A 17199-nucleotide genomic window follows, 5' to 3' on the forward strand; every position below is an offset into this window, starting at 1 on the left:
TTGACTGGGCTGCTCCTGGAGGGCGGGGGCAGGGATTGCGTATTTACTGCGCACCATCAGAAAGGCAAGAATGGTGGGGACAGTCAGACTGAGCCTCCAGGCTGGTGCAAATTTGAATTTTATGGAGCACAGGGAAAGTAAGATGGCGACAATTGGGTTCTGCTGCTTAAGGCATATAGGGCATGCCTGCCACTACCAAAATAGGAATGTAATAACTACACGTAACAATAACTTCCAGAGCAGGAAAAAAACAAAGAGTGCCTTAGGGAGCACCTTACATTTACTCTAGTATACGCTATGGTGAACCACAGTCTGCTTCTACAGATGGATGCAAAGTGTCCACAGCTGGCTTATCTGAAGGTGTGCATGTAAATCACCTTAAGCTGCTAGAAGGCAGCTTCCTGTGCAGGATCGTTGGGTTCTTATTCCATCCTGTTCCTGAAAGGTCAGTAGAACAGCTAATCCACATCCTTGCCTATTTCTGTGCAGCCTCCTCAGCCTTGCCCGTGAAGTTCATCTCTAGTACTCCATGTATATTTTATTCATTTCTCTACCACCCAATAGCCGAAGCTCTCTGGGCGGTTCACAAACCATATGTGAAGTTTCCTGTGCAGCTCCAAAGGAACACACTGCATAGTTACGCCTTTGTAGACATCTGTCTGAGGAGCAAGTGCTATTAAGAAGGGTTTTGTCCCATCTCTCCTCTGCCCAGACTACTTAAAAGCATTTTAGGTGGGGCTGGGCTTTGGACCCTGTGATTAGCAGCACATGCACTCAACCAAATAATGCTCTTCCAAATTTGTTGTGTGTTCCATAGTTTTCTGTGATGTGGAATGGCTCACTTGACTACCTAAGGTGGACATTGTATGGCTTACTTACTATGCTACATATCCTGCCTGTGATTTCCATCCCTTCCTGAGACCACCTATTTATACCATCATGCAGCTAAAACCTGTCTTCCACCATTTCATAGGGCGGTGAGTTTGTTTTTTTAATGGTTCCAAGATTCTTGTGCCTCCCATGTGTCCAGCAGCAAACCCCTATCCCTACATACCTCAACCATTCACTGCTGCTGCAATGGGCACAATCTTGTCTTAGCAACTTGGAAGTTTCTCTTAAGCTTTAAGATCTCTCTCTCTCTGTCTCTCTCTCACACACACGGTATCTACTTTAGCTTGAAAAGAGGTTTGCTGCAGCAATAAGCTGCAGTGTCTCTGGGCTCCCTACAGCACCATTGTCACAATCTCCACCAATTCCTTAGTTCAAAACGTTGAGGCCAAGCTATACAAAATACACACGGAAGCTAGAAATTCAAAATGAGACTGAAGAGCTGGGCAGCAGTAGCAGCACAGCTTTTGAGAATGGCACACATATGAAGCACTACAGGTAGGTGCATAATTTAATGATCTTGGATAGCCAAGTGGCTAAAACACTTGACTTATGAATCAGGAAGACCCCAGATCAAGTCCCACCTCAGGGCATTTACATGCTAGACAACCCTCAGCAAGCCAATCTCTCCAAGGGTGCTGTCTGCAATATTGAGATAATACTGCTTACTTCCCTTATAAGGTGGTTATGGGAACAATCTCATCTTTTATACATACTAAAGCAATTGTTACTGAGGTACGTGGCTAAACAGCAGCACTTTTAAGAAGAGGATACTAGTACCATGGAGGAGCACTAAGGTGGATGTACAGGAGCAGCAGCATGCTGGAACAACTCAAAAGGACAAGATCACACCCAACTGCTAGGTTTAGTTCTGGGCACTATTGCTTACAGTGGGAGGTGGACAAGTCAAAGTTCAGAGGGCTGCTGCAATGATGCCAAAACTGTAAGGAGAAAAACCTTAATGAACTGGGCATGTTCAGTCTAGACTCTGCTCCCCAAAACAGGGAGCAGACACTGGTGGCTGTGCTGACCATTTCCACCTAATTAAGGAGAGCAGAAGTAAAACGGGGGAGCACTATTGCAGTACTGATCAAGAACAGCAATTAATATTAAATACTGGAGAGAACGGTTGAAGAACTTGTGCCTGTAAGTACAGCCTGCCTGTAGTCACTTTCCTGTGACATGGGGGCTCTTGGGTTAAGGTTACTTTGCTCTTGGTAGGAGGATAGGATAAAATGGCCCACACCCTGGGTCTTTCCAAGTCCCCATTATTCTGTCCCTCCTCCCAGCCCACATATTCAGTTCACCCCCAGAGGAGGAGCCCAAATTCCAACACTGCACCCATCCCTGCAGGTGTTCCACTCAGCCAAAAAGAAAGCGACACCCCGCTCGCTGCAACGCAATTCAAGAGCCTCTGAGCCAGGAATTTCCACATCTCTTTAATAATAAGCCTGCGCTGCTGCCCCCAACAGCACACGTGGAGAGCACCTCCCCTCCAAAGGCTACCAGGCACTGGGATGGAATGGACCAAACAAGCTGCTTCTAGCAGCCTGGAGAAGGCCAGCTCCCCACTCCCAGCCCAGTCTGGTTGGATCAGGGAGCAGGTGTCAGCAAGAACCGTCTCATTCATGCAGCCAGCAAACCCCAAACCCAGTGCAAATGTTAAGAGGAAAGGGAGCAGGGAGTCAGCTGCCCCCCCACCCCCGGAAGATCCACACCTTCTTCCAAAGGTTACGGAGCACAGCAGGAGACACACAGACACACAGCTGTGACCAGAGCTGCAGTCCAGCAGGTGCCCCTCCCCTTCCCAGACATACGAGGCACAGGGATCCCAAGTCCACAGCAGGCTCCCAAGCCAGCACCCAAGGGGAGAGGGATAAGCAACCTTTGGCCACAAAGCTGGAGGGGTGAAGAAAGCTGGGGGGGGGCAGCACTACACACTGTCTGGGCAGAGGAAAGAGAGACAGAGCAGGAGATCTGGCAGAGGGCAGTGTTGGTGCTAAGGCGGCAATTCTCCACAGTGAACTGCAGGGGTGGAAGCCTTTGCTCACTTCACCACACTTTGCTGCCTAGCACAAGGGCAGCTGCAACTGAGTCTTGGAGGTGGCATGAAGGGCAGTCCCCATAAAGCAGGACAGGGGACATCAGCCAAGCGGGATGGGTCCCCTTCAGACAGGCAACGTAGGTGAGGAGGCAACCATTTCTTCAGTGTTCCCTTCAGCCTGTCCCCCACACAGGCTCCGGGGCTCAGTGCTCAGGGGAGAGCAGGGGAGCCCCTTGCCAAGCAAGTGGGCAGCCTCCTCCTTGCTGTCATCATCACCAGCTGCTGCCGCTGCCTCCTCCTCCTCCTGACCATGCCCCACCTCAATGCCAGAGTCACCCGTGAGGCGGCGGTGCCGGAAGTGGTCGCCTTCATCCCCGGCATCGGGCCCTTCATCGCTGTCAGAGAGCCGCCGTGGGTCCCCGTCAAAGAGCTCCACGCTGGAGGAGAAAAGCGCGTGCTTGGGGTTGGGGCGGGGCTCCCAGCTGCCCCCTGTGCTGCTACTGCAGCCCCCCGCCCCACCATCAGCTTCCGCCTCCCCCTCGCTGGGAGTGCTGGCCTCAGTAGCCGAGAGCGACGTGCTGCTGGGCGATGTCAGGCAACTGGACTCGCAGGAGCAGCTGGTACAGTTCTCAGAGCTGCCTGTCAGCGTCAAGGTGCTGGAGCCCACGCGGCTGACGGAGCTGCCAAGGATGGCACTGTATGGGGGAGGTGGGGTGGTTGGGCGGTGTGCCACCTCCTCGTAGGCAGGCAGCTTGAAGGAAGCCAGCATCCCTGCAGCAGGAGAAGGAGGAGGCCAATCAGAGGGGCATGAGGCAAGGTGGTCCCAGGGAAGGCTGAAGGCGCACGTGTTGCTGCCCGCTCAAGCAGTTCCCTTGGGCGCTTGGAGCCTTGGGGAGCAGCAGAACACCCGCAGTAGCCGAGGCTGCAGGAAATCTTGGGGCTCAGAGCAAAGAAGAGCAAAAGCTGCTTTGAAATCCCTCCTCCTCCTCCTACCTGGGTCTTCTGGCTTTTGTCTTCCCCCACACCACCCATCGCCAGAAAATGTTGCTGCACATCTTGGCAAAACATCTGCGGTCACGCTTGCCAAGTTCTGTCTTGTGGAGCCCAGCCACTGCCAGCATCCCACCGGGCTGCGGCTCTGACTTTGCAGCTTTTCATTCATCACCCGTGGATGCTGCAACTCATATCAGCCCTGGCCAGCATGGCTGATGGTCAGGGGTGACGTGAGTTGTAGCCCGAAATATCTAAGGGGCACCAGGCAGCCGATCCCTGCAGCAGGGAGCGTCCTCTGCTCAAGCACCAAGCTTTGGCCGCCAGACCCACACTGGGCTACTCTGGATTTGGCCTAGCCTGGGCCTGCCGCGCCCCCCGCATAGCCCCCACTATCACTGGGGCCCACCTTGCCGACCCAGGCACCTGGCTGAGACCCACGCTAACCGAGCCTTGCTGCTGCCGAAGCCACTCACTGAGATCCATCATGGACGGAGGGTAGTTGCAGGCACCGTGGTAGGCAATGAGGTTGATCTCCCGCTGCCGCTGTTGCTGCTGCAGGCGCAGTTTGGCGCGGCGGTGCCTGTAGGCGCAGCAGCAGCTGAACAAGATCAGGACCGTCCAGAGAAGCCAGAACCCTGCAGAGAGGAGGACGGGTGGGGAGGCGGGCCTGAAAGGGGCGTCCCGCCCGGCCGCGCGCCTGGGCCCCGGCCGGAGGGGCAGGCGCCAGCGGGGCACAGCCGAGCCGGCCCGGCCCGGCCCGAGGGGGGCGGGCGGGCGCGCCCCCTCCCCGCGGGCCCGGAGCCCCGCCAGGCTACTCACACCAGAGCTCGTAGTAGTAGATGCAGCAGCCCGTCTCCCCGCAGCAGTGGCCCGTCTCGCACACGTACGGCTGGTTGCTCACCCCGGGGCAGTACTCGCGAGCCTGGCGGGAGAGGGAGAGCCGCGTTGGCCGCGGGCGGGGCGGGGGCGTCGCGGCCGCCGCGGGGTGGGGGCCGGGCCCGCCCAGGCGTACCTGCCGCTCCCGGCCGAGCAAGGCGGCCCACCCGGCCCGTGCCTCCCTGCCCGCCGGAGGCCGCCGCTCCATGGCGCCGCCTACAGCCCACGCGGGCGCAGCGCCACCGCAGCCTCCGCCGCCGGCGCTGAGCCCGGCCCGGCGCGCCGCCGGCCCGCCCGGGCCTCGGCCGCTGCCCTCATGCCCGCCGGCCCGGCCCGGCCCGGCCCGGCCCCGCCGCCGCCATCACTCCAGGCGCAGCTCCCGCCCCGGCGCGCCAAGCCCACCAATCGGATTATTCTGCAAGGTTCAGCGCCAATCAGCGCATGAATCTTCACTCCGCGGGAACCAATCGACAGTCGACTTCTCCCATAACAACAGCAGACAAAGAAGTATGGTCCCGCCCTTCAGGAGGACGGGCGCAGCCTTCGGCCAATAAGTATCCATCACCTTCGTCAGCATAAATGACTGACAGTGACCTTGGCCAAAGGCAGTGTGAGAGGTCGATGCAAAACTGATTGACGGACTGGCTAACCAACGGTAGCGGACTTTGATCACTTGACGTACGAGTTTCCATGCGTCAAACTCTCCCCTAAGAGCCTTTCAGCCAATGAGACGTGCGTGAGAGCTCAGAGGGCAGGCACCTTAAAAACGGACCAATGGGAAACAGTGAATCACAGGACTCTGAAGTGAGTGACGGGCGCGCTTCCCAGAGAGGGAGGGAGCTACGAGCGAAGTCAAGGAACAACAGCCCTGCAGTATCGTCCGTGGTCTATATGGTCGGTGGCGCTGAGGCCGCTGCGGAGTCCCTCCCCTGCCCCGGCCCCTGCCCCGCACTATGCTCTTCAGGCCGCAGCGCCGCCCCGCGGAGCCGCTGCCGGGCCGAGCCGAGCGCGCTCTCTGGCACCGCGCCCCCTGAAGGCGGCGGCCACATGGAGAACTGCGCGCGCGAGGCACCCGCGTCGCCCCCCCGCAGGGAGGGTAGAGGCCGCCCGCGCCGGCCGGCCTGCTCCTCCTCCCGGCGCAGCGGGGCCCGGACGGCCCCACGCCCGCCGCCCCAGGCCAGAAGGCGCGCCTCCGCGCGGCTGCAGAGCGACCGCCGGCCGGGAGAACGCCCCGGCTCGCCTCCCTGGCGGCGCCCCGGCGGGTCAATTCGGGATCCGCCTCCGGCCTGAGCGCCCGCCCCACTCCCCGCCCCGGTTTCTGCGGCAACCGCCACTCCCGCCCGCCGGTGCCGGAAAGGCCCCGGGGCCCTGAAGCGGCGCCCGCCCTTCCGGTGGCCGGCCTCCCTCCAGGCCGCTCCCTGGCCGAGGCGAAGAATCACGGGGCTCGGCGCGGGTGCACCAGAGGGGGGGGCGGCGCGAGATGGGCCTGGGCGGCGCGGCGCTCAGCGTGGGCTTCGCGGCGACCCGGTGGCGGGGAGGAAGCCGCGGGGCTTCTCTCCGGCGGGCCCGCGGCGTCGTGCGGAACGAGCTCCAGCGCTTGGCGGCGAAAGGCCGTTCTCCATGCTGAGAGCCCTAGAAGTGCCGCCCTCAAAGGGCGATGGAGAGCCGAGATACAGGCATCTATGCCTGCCTGCAAGAATTGGCTGTGGCGGCCCTGGGCCCTTTGTAGCCTTGATCCGCCATGAAATCCCCACAGAAGACAACCTAACCCCGGGAAGCACAGAGCCCGAAGGCCGAAGCTCCCTCCGCTCTCGTAGCAACGGAGAAACATCGATGCTGAGCGGGATTGCTGGGGGGGGGGGTGTAATCCCCCCCCCATGGCCGCTTCCCCGCTTTGGATTTAGCTTGCAGAAAGGACTTTATGATCCAGGCGCCAGCCCGACACTTGGGTCACCAAGCAAACACTCTCAGCAGCCTGTCAGAAGCAGCCTCCCTTAAGTCCTCAGCGGAAGTGGTCAGAGCACCACTTCACCTTTTCAGCCTAGTTCTGATGAGCAACCAGAGACGGGATTTCTGCCATTGTTTGAAACTTAATGATCAGACTCGGGTTTGGGACATGTAAGTAGCATCCAGTCAGCAAAATACCTAGGATGCCTTTGACCCAAAGAACCCTGAAGAACCTTGTGGAATTTCACCCACACACACCTCCCTCCCTTCGGGTTAATAAAGAGGCACCCCACTACCTCCACCTTTACCACAGTTAAGACTGCACAAAGCAAGACAGGCAGTACCATTCCTCTCCTTACTAACCTCTCCCTGTTAAGGCCATCTGCTCATCAGATACCATCTCATTTCCTACTTTTCTTGCACCTTACTTTTCTGGGGAGCCCAACCAGCTTTTCCCCACTCCTATTTTTTGCCAGACTTCTGTGTAGCTCCAGCAAGGTACAGCTGCTTGCAGCCTCTTTTTCCTCACTTGCTCACCTTGGCCCCTTCTTCCTTGACGTCTCTGCTGCGACCAGCTCACTTACATCATACCATTGCTGTTAATGTGTCTGCCTTAATAGAAGAATTCATCTGTATGAATACATAAACTCAGACTTTTTGAATGTTTTAATTCCTTTCAATAAATGATTCCATGGTTAAGCAACTGTGTCTTTAATCTCCAAATCCCCTTAACCTTTCAGGTGCCAAGCTTTGGGACACTCAATACTCTAGGTTTTGAAAGATCTAAGTGTCAGGGTTGTACATCTGAAAGTGCACATTCAGGCATACATGTGTGTTAATGAGGGCATTTGGTACAACAGCATGTACAGCTGAGAAAAGCAGCTTAAATAATGACATGAAGTTGGACTACACCTAAATGCAAAGTTGTTGTTGTTCAGTCGTGTCCGACTCTTTGTGACCCCACAGACCATAGCACCAAGCAGACCTTTCTACACATATTGACAACCTTATAATGTTTGAAAACAGTGGATGTGCTATGATGAGGGACAGCATGATTAAATGTCAGAATGAACATTTGTGGCTACTTCACATTCCACGACAGTTGGATGTTCTCACAACCTCATCTATAGAGAATAACAGAATGAAATTTACTAGGGATAAATGCCAAGTTATGCACCTAGGAAAAAGAAACCAAATGCACGCTTAGAAGATGGGGGGGGGGGGTACGTGACTCAACAACACTACAAGCGAGAAGGATCTTGGAATTGTGGTAGATCACAAGCTGAATATAAGCCAACAAGGTGATGTGGCTGCAAAAAAGACAAATGCTATTTGGGGCTGCATTAATAGAAGCATCGCTTCCAAATCCCAGGAAGTACTAGTTCCCCTCTACTCAGCACAGGTTAGGCCTCATCTGGAGTACTGTGTCCAGTTCTGGGCACCACACTTTAAGAACAACACAGACAAGCTGGAGAGGGTTCAGAGGAGGGCAACAAAGATGATCAGGGGACTGGAAACAAAGCCCTATGAAGAGAGACTGAAAGAACTGGGCATGTTTAGCCTTGAGAAGAGAAGGCTGAGGGGAGATAGGATAGCGCTCTTCAAGTACTTGAAAGGTTGTCACAGAGAGGAAGGCCAGGATTTCTTCTCAATCATCCCAGAATGCAGGACATGGAATCATGGGCTCAAGTGACAGGAAGCCAGAGTCCGGCTGAACATCAGGAAAAACTTCCTGACTTAGAGCAATAGGACAATGGAACCAATTCCCTAGGGAGGGGGTGGGCTCTCCCACACTGGAGGCATTCAAGATGAGGTTGGACAGCCATCTGTCAGGGATGCTCTGACTTGGATTCTTGCATTGAGCAAGGGGTTGGACTCGATGGCCTTGTAGGCCCCTTCCAACCCTACTATTCTATGATTCTATAGGAAGGGATGAACCATCCTGTCTGAGGAAAAAGATCCATGGAGCAGAAAACAAAACAGATGGGGAAAGAGGAGGACCAGCCATCTAAACTTGGAAGAGGTAAATAATAGTTAAAAAGCAGGCTGGCTGGAATCACTAGCTACTGCATACATTCTAAATAAGGCTGCCCTGGTTAAAGAAATCTTAGTCAATGGATCCGTTAAAACTCAATTACACGTTTGCATATGAATAAAACGGTTCTGAAAGAACACTAAGATAATGCACTCATCAGAACACGCACCTTCTTAGGAGACATTAGTCTCTATTAAAGCCGGTGTGGTGTAGTGGCAAGAGTGTTGGGCCGGGAGTCGGGAGATCCAGTTCCAGTCCCCACACGGCCATGGAAGCTCACTGGGTGACTTTGGCCCAGTCACAGACTCAGCCCAACCTACCTCACAGGGTTACTGTGAGGATAAAATGGAGGAGGAGGAGGCGGATTATGTACACCGCCTTAGGTTCCTTGAAGAGGAGAAAAGGCAGGATAGAAATGTCATAAATAAATATTAGCTGTTAGACAGGGTTGCTGGCAAATCCAGCAGAACACGTAGTAAAACAGGCAACCTTTGCAAGGCCAATTAAGGATGCCCAAAAAGAGTGTCGGGTGGAGTTTTAAAAGACTAGGCACAAAAGCCTCTAGCTGAGCAGACCCAGGCATATGGGATACAGCTCCTTCCAAACCAAGGGCCTCCCTCATGTTCACCACAGAGGGCCAGTAACCATAATGACAAATTACTCCTGACCTGGCTAGACACACCAGCCCTGCTGAGTCGCATGCAACTAAGCACATATTGATATAATAGGAAAGATCCATAGAGCAAAGGAAGTTCTTGGATCACTGTCCACATGCTAGCAGCAGCAGCAGCAGCAGCAATACCAGCTGAAGCATCTTCACTTTTCCACAAATGGTCCACCTTCACCTCCAGGGCCCAACACCCCAGGGCACATGGACAGAAACAACTTCACAGACCCAGTCCATCCAAACTAATCAGATCTTCCTTTCAGACATCAGACAAAATAAGGGGGCAGGAGTCTTTGGAGTTCTTGGCTGGCCTTACTAATCAAGCCAAACTTTGGCCTCATTAATAAGGTGGTAATAAGCTCTCCATTGCAAGAGGCATCCAAGGAAAGACTGGGTAGCCCTGTGCCAGGGGTGCTTTGAACTGGATTCCTGCACTGAGCAGGGGCCTGGGCTCGAGGGCAACTCTGACTCCACAACTGCAGGCACCAGAAGCCTGCCTCTCTGAGACAATCTCCTGAGCTCCAAAAGGACCACAGAGGCATGTCAGCTTGGTGCTCAGCAACACAGCACCACCCCAGGCTCCCTGCCAACCTCGTGAGGACAATTCCCACCCCTACTGCAGTTCAAAGGCTGGGGCCTGTCGCTCTTGCCAGAGGGCAAGGGTACATCCACATGGCAAGTGAAGATGTGGACCATCCTAAGGAGGGCAAGGTGAGAAAAGCATGGCATCCTTCCATAAGGCAATTGCTTCCTCACAGATTCTCCGCTTGATCCCACAAGCCTCACTCTACAGAGACTGGGCAGTGACTGTACCTAAAATCTGAGGAACAGGGCAGTGGGCAGATGGTAACCTGGCAGCAGACCTTTGTGACACTGTTTGTGGAAGCCACATCTCTGGGAGCTCCCCAGCTTGGCCTGTGCCACCCCCACAAAAGAACCATGTCCCCTGGACCTCACCGTTGGTAAAAGGAGTGATTAGAATAGCCAGGAAGCACTAGCCATCAGACCACTCAGGCTCTCCAGGATACTTTCACTGTGTCTTTAATGTCACAATAAATAAATAAATCAGCAATGAAGCTATGTTTTTCTGCGGGGCCTAGTTGATTGGGCAAGGAACCCAAGAGTACCGTCCATCCTTTCCTGCCCTCACGCAACAGCCTGCAGCTGGAAAAAGAACAGGCAAGGCTCTTGCTTACGACTGGGAAGAGGCCTGGCAAGATTGCTGAAGTCATCTCCTGTGTTTTCAATGCCATCATAGCACGGCTCAATGGCTACTGCCCCCATCAACTCCAGTGCTGCCACAAAGCCGCTGCATCCGCTACGCAGACGTGGACCACGTGCTTCTATGTAAAGGGGAGCTGCAAGGAGCGCAAGTTCCATCTGGCCCGATCCAAGAGATGAATGCATCTCTTAGCACCCTGGTGCCAGTTGCCTTATGAAGTCCACTGCTATCTCCAGGTCTCGCACACAGCCAGTTTGAGAGGCCATTACCCATCCAATCAGCAAGGCTCATGATGGCCCTGCCTGGCATCACTGCAGATGGACACATGTGTTCCTTGCCATCACACGGATTGGAACAGTGGCCTGCCCAAGCCCATCTCCACCTGCGGGAGAAGGCCGCAGCCACCCTCTACCACATCCTCCGAGGATCAGAGCTTCAGGCATCATGAGTCTTCTGAGCAGCCTCATCTGGCCAAAGGCCTCAGGGGTGCAGAGGGTGGGGGTGCTAGGCTGCCACCTGTTGGAGCAGCAAGTTCTTCTTATAGCAGGCCAGGCTGCAGAGGGGCACCCCAGTGCGGGAACAGGAGTACCGCTTGAGGTTGGGGCAGCCACTGACTCCACAAGGAGTGGGAGGAGGTGCAGAAGGCGGGAGGGAGGGCAGCAGGGGTAGGGCGGCTCCCGGCGGGAAGGACACGGTGATGCCATTGGCAGCACTGCGGTAAGAGACTGTAGGGACCACCGCCCCTTTGGCCTTGCGCTCCCGCAGTGTCTTCACTTTGGCCTTGCTGGTCTTGGTGAGGCGCTCAATGGTTTGGTTCTTGTTCTCCTCGGCCTTCTTGGCAGCCTGGAGGCGCCGCTTGCGAGCCCGCTCCTCCCGCTTCACCAGCATCTCCTCTGTCAGCTCCTTGGCCTTGTAGCCCATTGGCAGCTCCAGCAGGGGCTGGCTCTGCTGCTTGTGCAAGAGCGCTTTCTGCATGCACAGTGAGAGAGAAAGAATGGATGGGTCTGATAGGATCCACACAGGCACAGAGGCAGGGAAGGAAGGAGGGTGAGGATTTAATGGTGCCAGCAAGAGCTTGTTGGGATCAGTGAAGTCATATGGAGGCAAGAAAAGGAACACTCATCAAGTTGTATTAGTGGATGACAAAGTAGTCTTGAGAAGAAAGACAGGGACACATAGAGATAATGGAGTTACCCAACTTGCCTCTCTATCCCGCATCCCCAGCTTTGTGGGTGCAAAACAGATTTTGGTACCCTTTCTCTCTTAGGGCTAGCAACAATTGCCCATAATGGGTAGACAGACTCACGACCTTGAAGGGGGGTGACCTATGCCCCTTCTTTAGCCAATTTTTGGGAAGGGGGCTTAATCTTGCCCCATGCAAATGACTGGAGAGAGAGAGGGAGGAAGGAAGGAAGGAAGGAAGGAAGGAAGGAAGGAGAAGAGCCAGAGAGAGAGAGAAAGCCAGAGTGAGTAGCACATATACAGGGTGCACATTCATGCGCACGTGCGCAGAGATAACAGGAGTGCCCTCAAAATGTTGGCCCTCCACCCCCCTACAGTAGCTAATTTTTGGTAGTGCCCAGGGAACTTTTTCAAAATGCCAAATGTACCCATGGGCCTAAAAAGGTTGGAGACCCCTGTTCTAGATCTGTCCATTGACTAGATGCCAATTTGGCCCCATTGGGTAAGCATTCTTTCCAGATTGAGGATTAAGCAGCCATCTGGTTCTTCAGGGCCTCCCAGCAACCACATGGCACACTCCAAGGACAGGACGCTAAAACCTCCCTCTGGTTCCCCAAAGCAGTGTCCTGCCCGTGCCCCTGGGCAGAGTTCCCATGACAGCAGCCTCCCCTACTCACCTGCCTGGCTGTGAGCAGGGACTCATCCACCTCCTTCTTGAGCTCCCCGTTGTCGTCCAGCTCCCCACGCTCCAGGGCATCCAGCCAGCGCTGTTCTTCCTCTTCCTCACGAGCCGGAAAGCCCATTTCTGCATCGAGCTCCGGCAGAGGAGATGGCTCCAAATTGCTGTCCTCGTCTGGGTATGAGAAGAGTTTATCTTTACTGTTGTTAACAAGGACAGCATGTTTCCTGCAGCCTTACAGGCAAATTCAAAACATGGTGGGACAATGGAGCCATAGCAACTGTTACTCACGATAAGTGAGCAGCTAACTGCAAGGTTGCTTTTCATGTTTGAAGTGCTTTACAATGTCACTCTGTTTTTATGGTTCAACCCTGCCTTGCCTAATCAGGCAGCTAATCCTCCTCCTCTTCTTGGAACCAAATGACACACACATCCTCCCCACCTCAGCAGCTGAACAGCCCTGTAGCTGGACTGACTGATGGAGAAGAAGGATCCACAGTTCTTCCTAGCAGAGGGATCCACCATCTCCTTCTCTTATCTCCACTCTCAGGCAGCCTTTAATCTCCCAAGGGGATTTCACAGAAGAAATCATCCACTCACCCAACCATGCTCGATATTGTTCAATGGGAACCCCCTCCATGGGCTCATCCTCATCATCTACAACCATGAGTGGGGAGGGGGACCGTGGCCTCTCAGGGATGACGGTAAAAGTCGGCACACTGGGAAGACAAGAGAAAGCCAATAAGCTGTCAGGTGAAAACTGCGATGGCAAAGGCAACAGCGGGGGCTAACAAGTTAGTCAAGTCTAGAGCTGAGTGGTGGGTAGGAATGTCCAAATGGAGAGGTGAAGGAGCGGCAAGGCTTGGAGGATCTTCCTGAGCTACGAAATGTATTTCTCATGGAGATTTGGAAGGTCTGAACAGTTTCCAGAAGCAACACAAGCAACTTAGGCTGGCTGGCTGGTGTGGAGTTTTAACCTTTGTTGGATTCATTGGTCTCATTTTAGCTGCTTAGATTTTACATACATGTTAAATTCACCAGAAGCCTTTGGAGTCTGGACAACTCCAAGAATTAAGTACAAGACAGACAGTTCACCATCACCATCACCACCTCCCACCTGGCATCTCTACCTCCCTTTCCCCACCATTGCCTCCTGCCTGTCCAGTAACAGAGATCCCTCTGTGTACCTCTTAGTGCCTAAGATCTGTCCCCCTAGCTTGATTTTGAGTTTCAGCTGAGGCTTGGGGAGAGCAGCCCCCATCTCCACAGCTGCCATGCCAGCATCCTCGCGGTGATGCCTTTTCTTGTGCTTTTTCTTATGCTTCTTGTGCTTCTTCTTGTGGGACCCGTAATTGTTGGATTCATCCTCATCACCTAAGGTGGGCAAAGAGAGCAAGAAGGCTACCATGACAGAGCTCAGCATCTAGCAAGCCCTCTTGGCTGAAGCTACACATGTGTGAAAGAGGCTATTGCTTCACAAGAATGGGGAAGGAGTCGCTGGCAGTCATAGCTGGTCACATTTCAGGTAGAAACAACCAAAGGATGGATTCAGGTCAACAGCTGAGGCAGTGACTGCACCAGGGGCAAATCTCTTGGTGGCTGATGGCCCGCTCACATAAACATGCTGTCCTATAGCTCACCCCTTGAAATTCCTTAGACACAGCGTCAGTAGCTGCAAACTCATTTGCTTCCAAGCACTCCAGAACACTGACAGAAATTATCACCCCATTTTAATTTTACTTTTAAATAGCCCTTATTGGCACCAGCAACTCAGCTGTTTCTCCGCATTCGCACAGAGCTGCACTTCTTCAGCAAGGTCGCTGGGCAGACCCGACTTTAAATGAAGAAGCTGTAAAATTCAATGGGCCGCCCCGCCGCCGCGGCGCCTCTCCCTGCCTCACACACACGCGCGCGCGCGCGGGTGAGACTACATGGCAACCGGGCCTTGCTAGGGGGTGGAGAAGAGGCCCGGTTGCCATGCTCCTGCATTGAGCAGGGGCTTGGACTCCATGGCCTTGTAGGCCCCTTCCAACCCTACTATTCTATGATTCCAGGCACCAAATGCCCACGAACGAGGTCCTCGCAGGGCCAACCCCAGAGAAAGCACTCCGGGCCGGCGAGGGCCGCTTTTGCGACTGCACCCAGGGAAGCGGCAGCGAGCGGAGCTTCCCGCCCGCGGGGAGGCTTGGCGGGAGGGCTACTGGGCTCCCCTCGGGCCATCATCGCGCGGGGAAGCGGGGGATCCTCCTCATCTGGGAGCCGCGGCTGGGAAGCGCAGCGCAGCGCCCCGCCGGCGCCCGGAGCAGCTGCCCGCCCGGCCCGCGCTCACCCCGCCCGGCCCCCTCCATCCTGCCGCCGCCGCCGCCGCCCTCTGCCCTCCGCCACGCCTTGCTCATCAATCTGGCGCCGGCGAAAGAGCTGCACGGCAACCTCCCCGGGGGACCCCAATTGCGACGGACACAGGCGCGCTGACGCACTTCCGCTCCGGAGCTGGCGTCGCACCCGTCAGGGACTTATTCGGTAGATTCACACGGGGCCACTGACTTCCGGCGACGCGGGCAGGTTCCTCCGGCTGACCGTCGCCCTTGGCTGCTGGGGCTGCGGCGTGGAGGCAGAGCCGGGACGCCGCAAGGGCGCGAGGAGCGGCCCGGCCCGGCCCGGCCCGCAGGGCCCCAGCGGGAAACCCGCCCCAGGGCGCGAGCGCCACCGCCTCCCGCCCCCTTCCCCGCACCTGGCGCCCGCGGGCCCGGCGCCGGAGGCAGCACAGCGCCTCCCGGACTAGCGGCCGCCGAGCCTCCCCCAGGAAAGCGCCTGGCCCCTTCAGAGCCGCCCGAGTTGGCGGCCGCCGCTGCACCTTGCGGTAGCGGATTCCGTAGTTCGCGCCGCGCTGTGCGGGGGGGCGGCTGTCATCCGCCCTGAACTCCCGCTCACGCGCCTTTTCACTACGCTAAACTGCCCCCGTTGTTGTAACCTTTCCCCACAGGGGAGCTTTCCCAGCCCCTGGATCATTTTAGTTGCCCGTTTCTGCACCTTTTGCAACGGTACAATGTCCTTTTCGAGGTGTGGCGAACAGAACTGTACACAGCGGTGCAGGGCTGGAAGGGCATGTCGCCCCCTTGTGCTCCCTTCCCTTCCCTAACAGAGCCAGTCCCAAAACGTCAGGCAAGCCCTGGCAGATCATCATGACGTCCGTCCAGCATCACACTGTGAAATTCGCACAGCCGGATGTCTATGGGAAGCCCCAGCATCCAGGATCTAGAGGTAGATTGTCCCATGTGGAGATTCGATTTAACCATCATGAGCCATGGACAGACAGGCCCTTCCAACCCCTCTGTGATTTTGTTTAATCCTTCTGTGTCATCCCTATTCCTGGGGAATCTCCCTCCCGTAATGTGGCTGCCTTACAGCCTGATCCAATGCAGAGGTGAGTATGCCTTCTTAGCCCATTTATTTCAACAGACTTTGGGGTGTCCAACTGTGCACAGGTTTAGGCTGTTATTTCGGGAGGAGGCAGCATGTAGCAGATGTGCCGTATAATGAGACATTTACAAAGGCCATAAAAGATTGGTTACATCTTTACAAACAATTGAAACATATTTCATCATATCAAAATTTGTAGAAGCTCTTTCTGTGAGAGGTATTCAAAATATAGGAAGGACTAGAGTGAGGGAAAGGACAGTGCTGTCACTTGGCTAGTTTTTTTTACTTTTGACTGAACAATGGGACATAGGCTTAGAAATAAGAAGACAGGTAGAAACACCCCAACCAGCTCATTGGCTGGAAAAAGGGCAGACACAGCTTGCCAGCAAAGCAGACAGATGACACCTGAGGATTTAAGGAATTGAGCCAAGCTGCATGTTACAGAGGGAGGTCACTACTGCCACCAGCATCATCATCACCAAATTCAATGTGGATTTCTCCCAAGTATCAGTTGGACCCTGATGAGTGATGACCCTTAGAAGTCAAAGCTCACTCAGCTAAGATGTTTAATTGATGTATGAAATAATTTTTTGTTGCATGAGAGTCCAAAGAAATACATAATGGCAAAAGAAAAGACATAGTAAGACCTGTATGTAGGACATGTCCACCACAGATTTTTGGCATATGGCTCAAAGCCAGGAGCCAAATGGCACAAGGGAGACCCACAGAGCCTGTTTGTAAAGGAAGACAACAAAAATTGAAGGAAGCCTCTGTGGAGGTCAAACATCATAAAGCAAAGGAAGTCTCTCTGAGTGGAGTGTTGTTAATCAGCGAGGCAGACACAACCAGGCCAAGGACATAAGAATGCAAGGAGAACACTGATGGATCAGACAAATGTCCCAGGGGTCCAGCATCCATCCTCCCATAGGAGCCCACCAGATACCTCTGGGAAGCCCACACGTGCAGGGCTTGGAGGCAATTGCCCTCTCCTGTGGTTGTTGCTCAGCAACTGACATTCAGCTATCTTCCAGCCAATGGACTAGGCTACATAAGAGTGTTTTTGTTTCTCTCCTTGTTTCCAGCCATACTGGGAGATCCATACAGCCATCACGGCTAGGAGCTGTATCCTCCATGAATTTGTCTACTCTCCCATTACCACATCTTAAGGCAGCAAATTTCACAAACTAATTATGCACCATGTAAAGAACCACTTCCCTGTCAGCACAATCCTAGGAATGCTTACTCA

The 17199-nt window shown here is 54.7% G+C and overlaps 2 protein-coding genes across 4 annotated transcripts; both read right to left on the reverse strand.

The window, feature by feature from the left end:
* Positions 1-2310: 2310 nt before the first annotated feature.
* WBP1 (WW domain binding protein 1) lies at positions 2311-5169 on the reverse strand. Of its 2 annotated transcripts, XM_084855182.1 has the most exons (4): positions 4938-5169; positions 4745-4847; positions 4399-4560; positions 2311-3703 (listed from the first exon to the last, which is right to left on the reverse strand). In XM_084855182.1, exons 1-4 carry the CDS (start codon positions 5007-5009, stop codon positions 3057-3059), a joined length of 984 nt encoding a protein of 327 aa, XP_084711308.1. In that variant the 5' UTR covers positions 5010-5169; the 3' UTR covers positions 2311-3056. The 2 variants fall into 2 exon arrangements, with proteins under 2 accessions (XP_084711308.1, XP_084711310.1); XM_084855184.1 differs by having other exon boundaries at positions 4745-5158.
* Positions 5170-10475: 5306 nt separating this feature from the next.
* INO80B (INO80 complex subunit B) lies at positions 10476-15281 on the reverse strand. Of its 2 annotated transcripts, none has more exons than XM_084855181.1 (5): positions 15011-15281; positions 13721-13907; positions 13134-13252; positions 12532-12707; positions 10476-11641 (listed from the first exon to the last, which is right to left on the reverse strand). In XM_084855181.1, the coding sequence occupies exons 2-5, from the start codon at positions 13807-13809 to the stop codon at positions 11177-11179; spliced, it is 849 nt and encodes a 282-aa protein (XP_084711307.1). In that variant the 5' UTR covers positions 13810-13907; positions 15011-15281; the 3' UTR covers positions 10476-11176. The 2 variants fall into 2 exon arrangements, with proteins under 2 accessions (XP_084711307.1, XP_084711306.1); XM_084855180.1 differs by lacking the exon at positions 15011-15281 and adding an exon at positions 14863-14992.
* Between the last annotated feature and the right edge of the window lie 1918 nt (positions 15282-17199).

Source organism: Heloderma suspectum, chromosome 5 (assembly GCF_057233095.1).
Source record: "Heloderma suspectum isolate Gila_16-S chromosome 5, 16-S_ref, whole genome shotgun sequence".
Classification (NCBI taxonomy): Eukaryota; Metazoa; Chordata; class Lepidosauria; order Squamata; family Helodermatidae; genus Heloderma; species Heloderma suspectum.

What these genes read in the sequence shown, in the direction of transcription:
- WBP1 (XM_084855184.1), bottom strand. Translation starts at nt 5,009, where the DNA reads ATGGAGCGGCGGCCTCCGGCGGGCAGGGAGGCACGGGCCGGGTGGGCC. An exon ending in CTACTACTACGAGCTCTGGT is followed by an intron (nt 4,561 to 4,744) that starts GTGAGTAGCCTG and finishes TCCTCTCTGCAG; the next exon opens with GGTTCTGGCTTCTCTGGACG. An exon ending in TCCGTCCATGATGGATCTCA is followed by an intron (nt 3,704 to 4,398) that starts GTGAGTGGCTTC and finishes CTCCTGCTGCAG; the next exon opens with GGATGCTGGCTTCCTTCAAG.
- INO80B (XM_084855180.1), bottom strand. Translation starts at nt 14,929, where the DNA reads ATGAGCAAGGCGTGGCGGAGGGCAGAGGGCGGCGGCGGCGGCGGCAGG. An exon ending in CAGATCTTAGGCACTAAGAG is followed by an intron (nt 13,253 to 13,720) that starts GTACACAGAGGG and finishes TTGTCTTCCCAG; the next exon opens with TGTGCCGACTTTTACCGTCA. An exon ending in ACAATATCGAGCATGGTTGG is followed by an intron (nt 12,708 to 13,133) that starts GTGAGTGGATGA and finishes TCTCATACCCAG; the next exon opens with ACGAGGACAGCAATTTGGAG.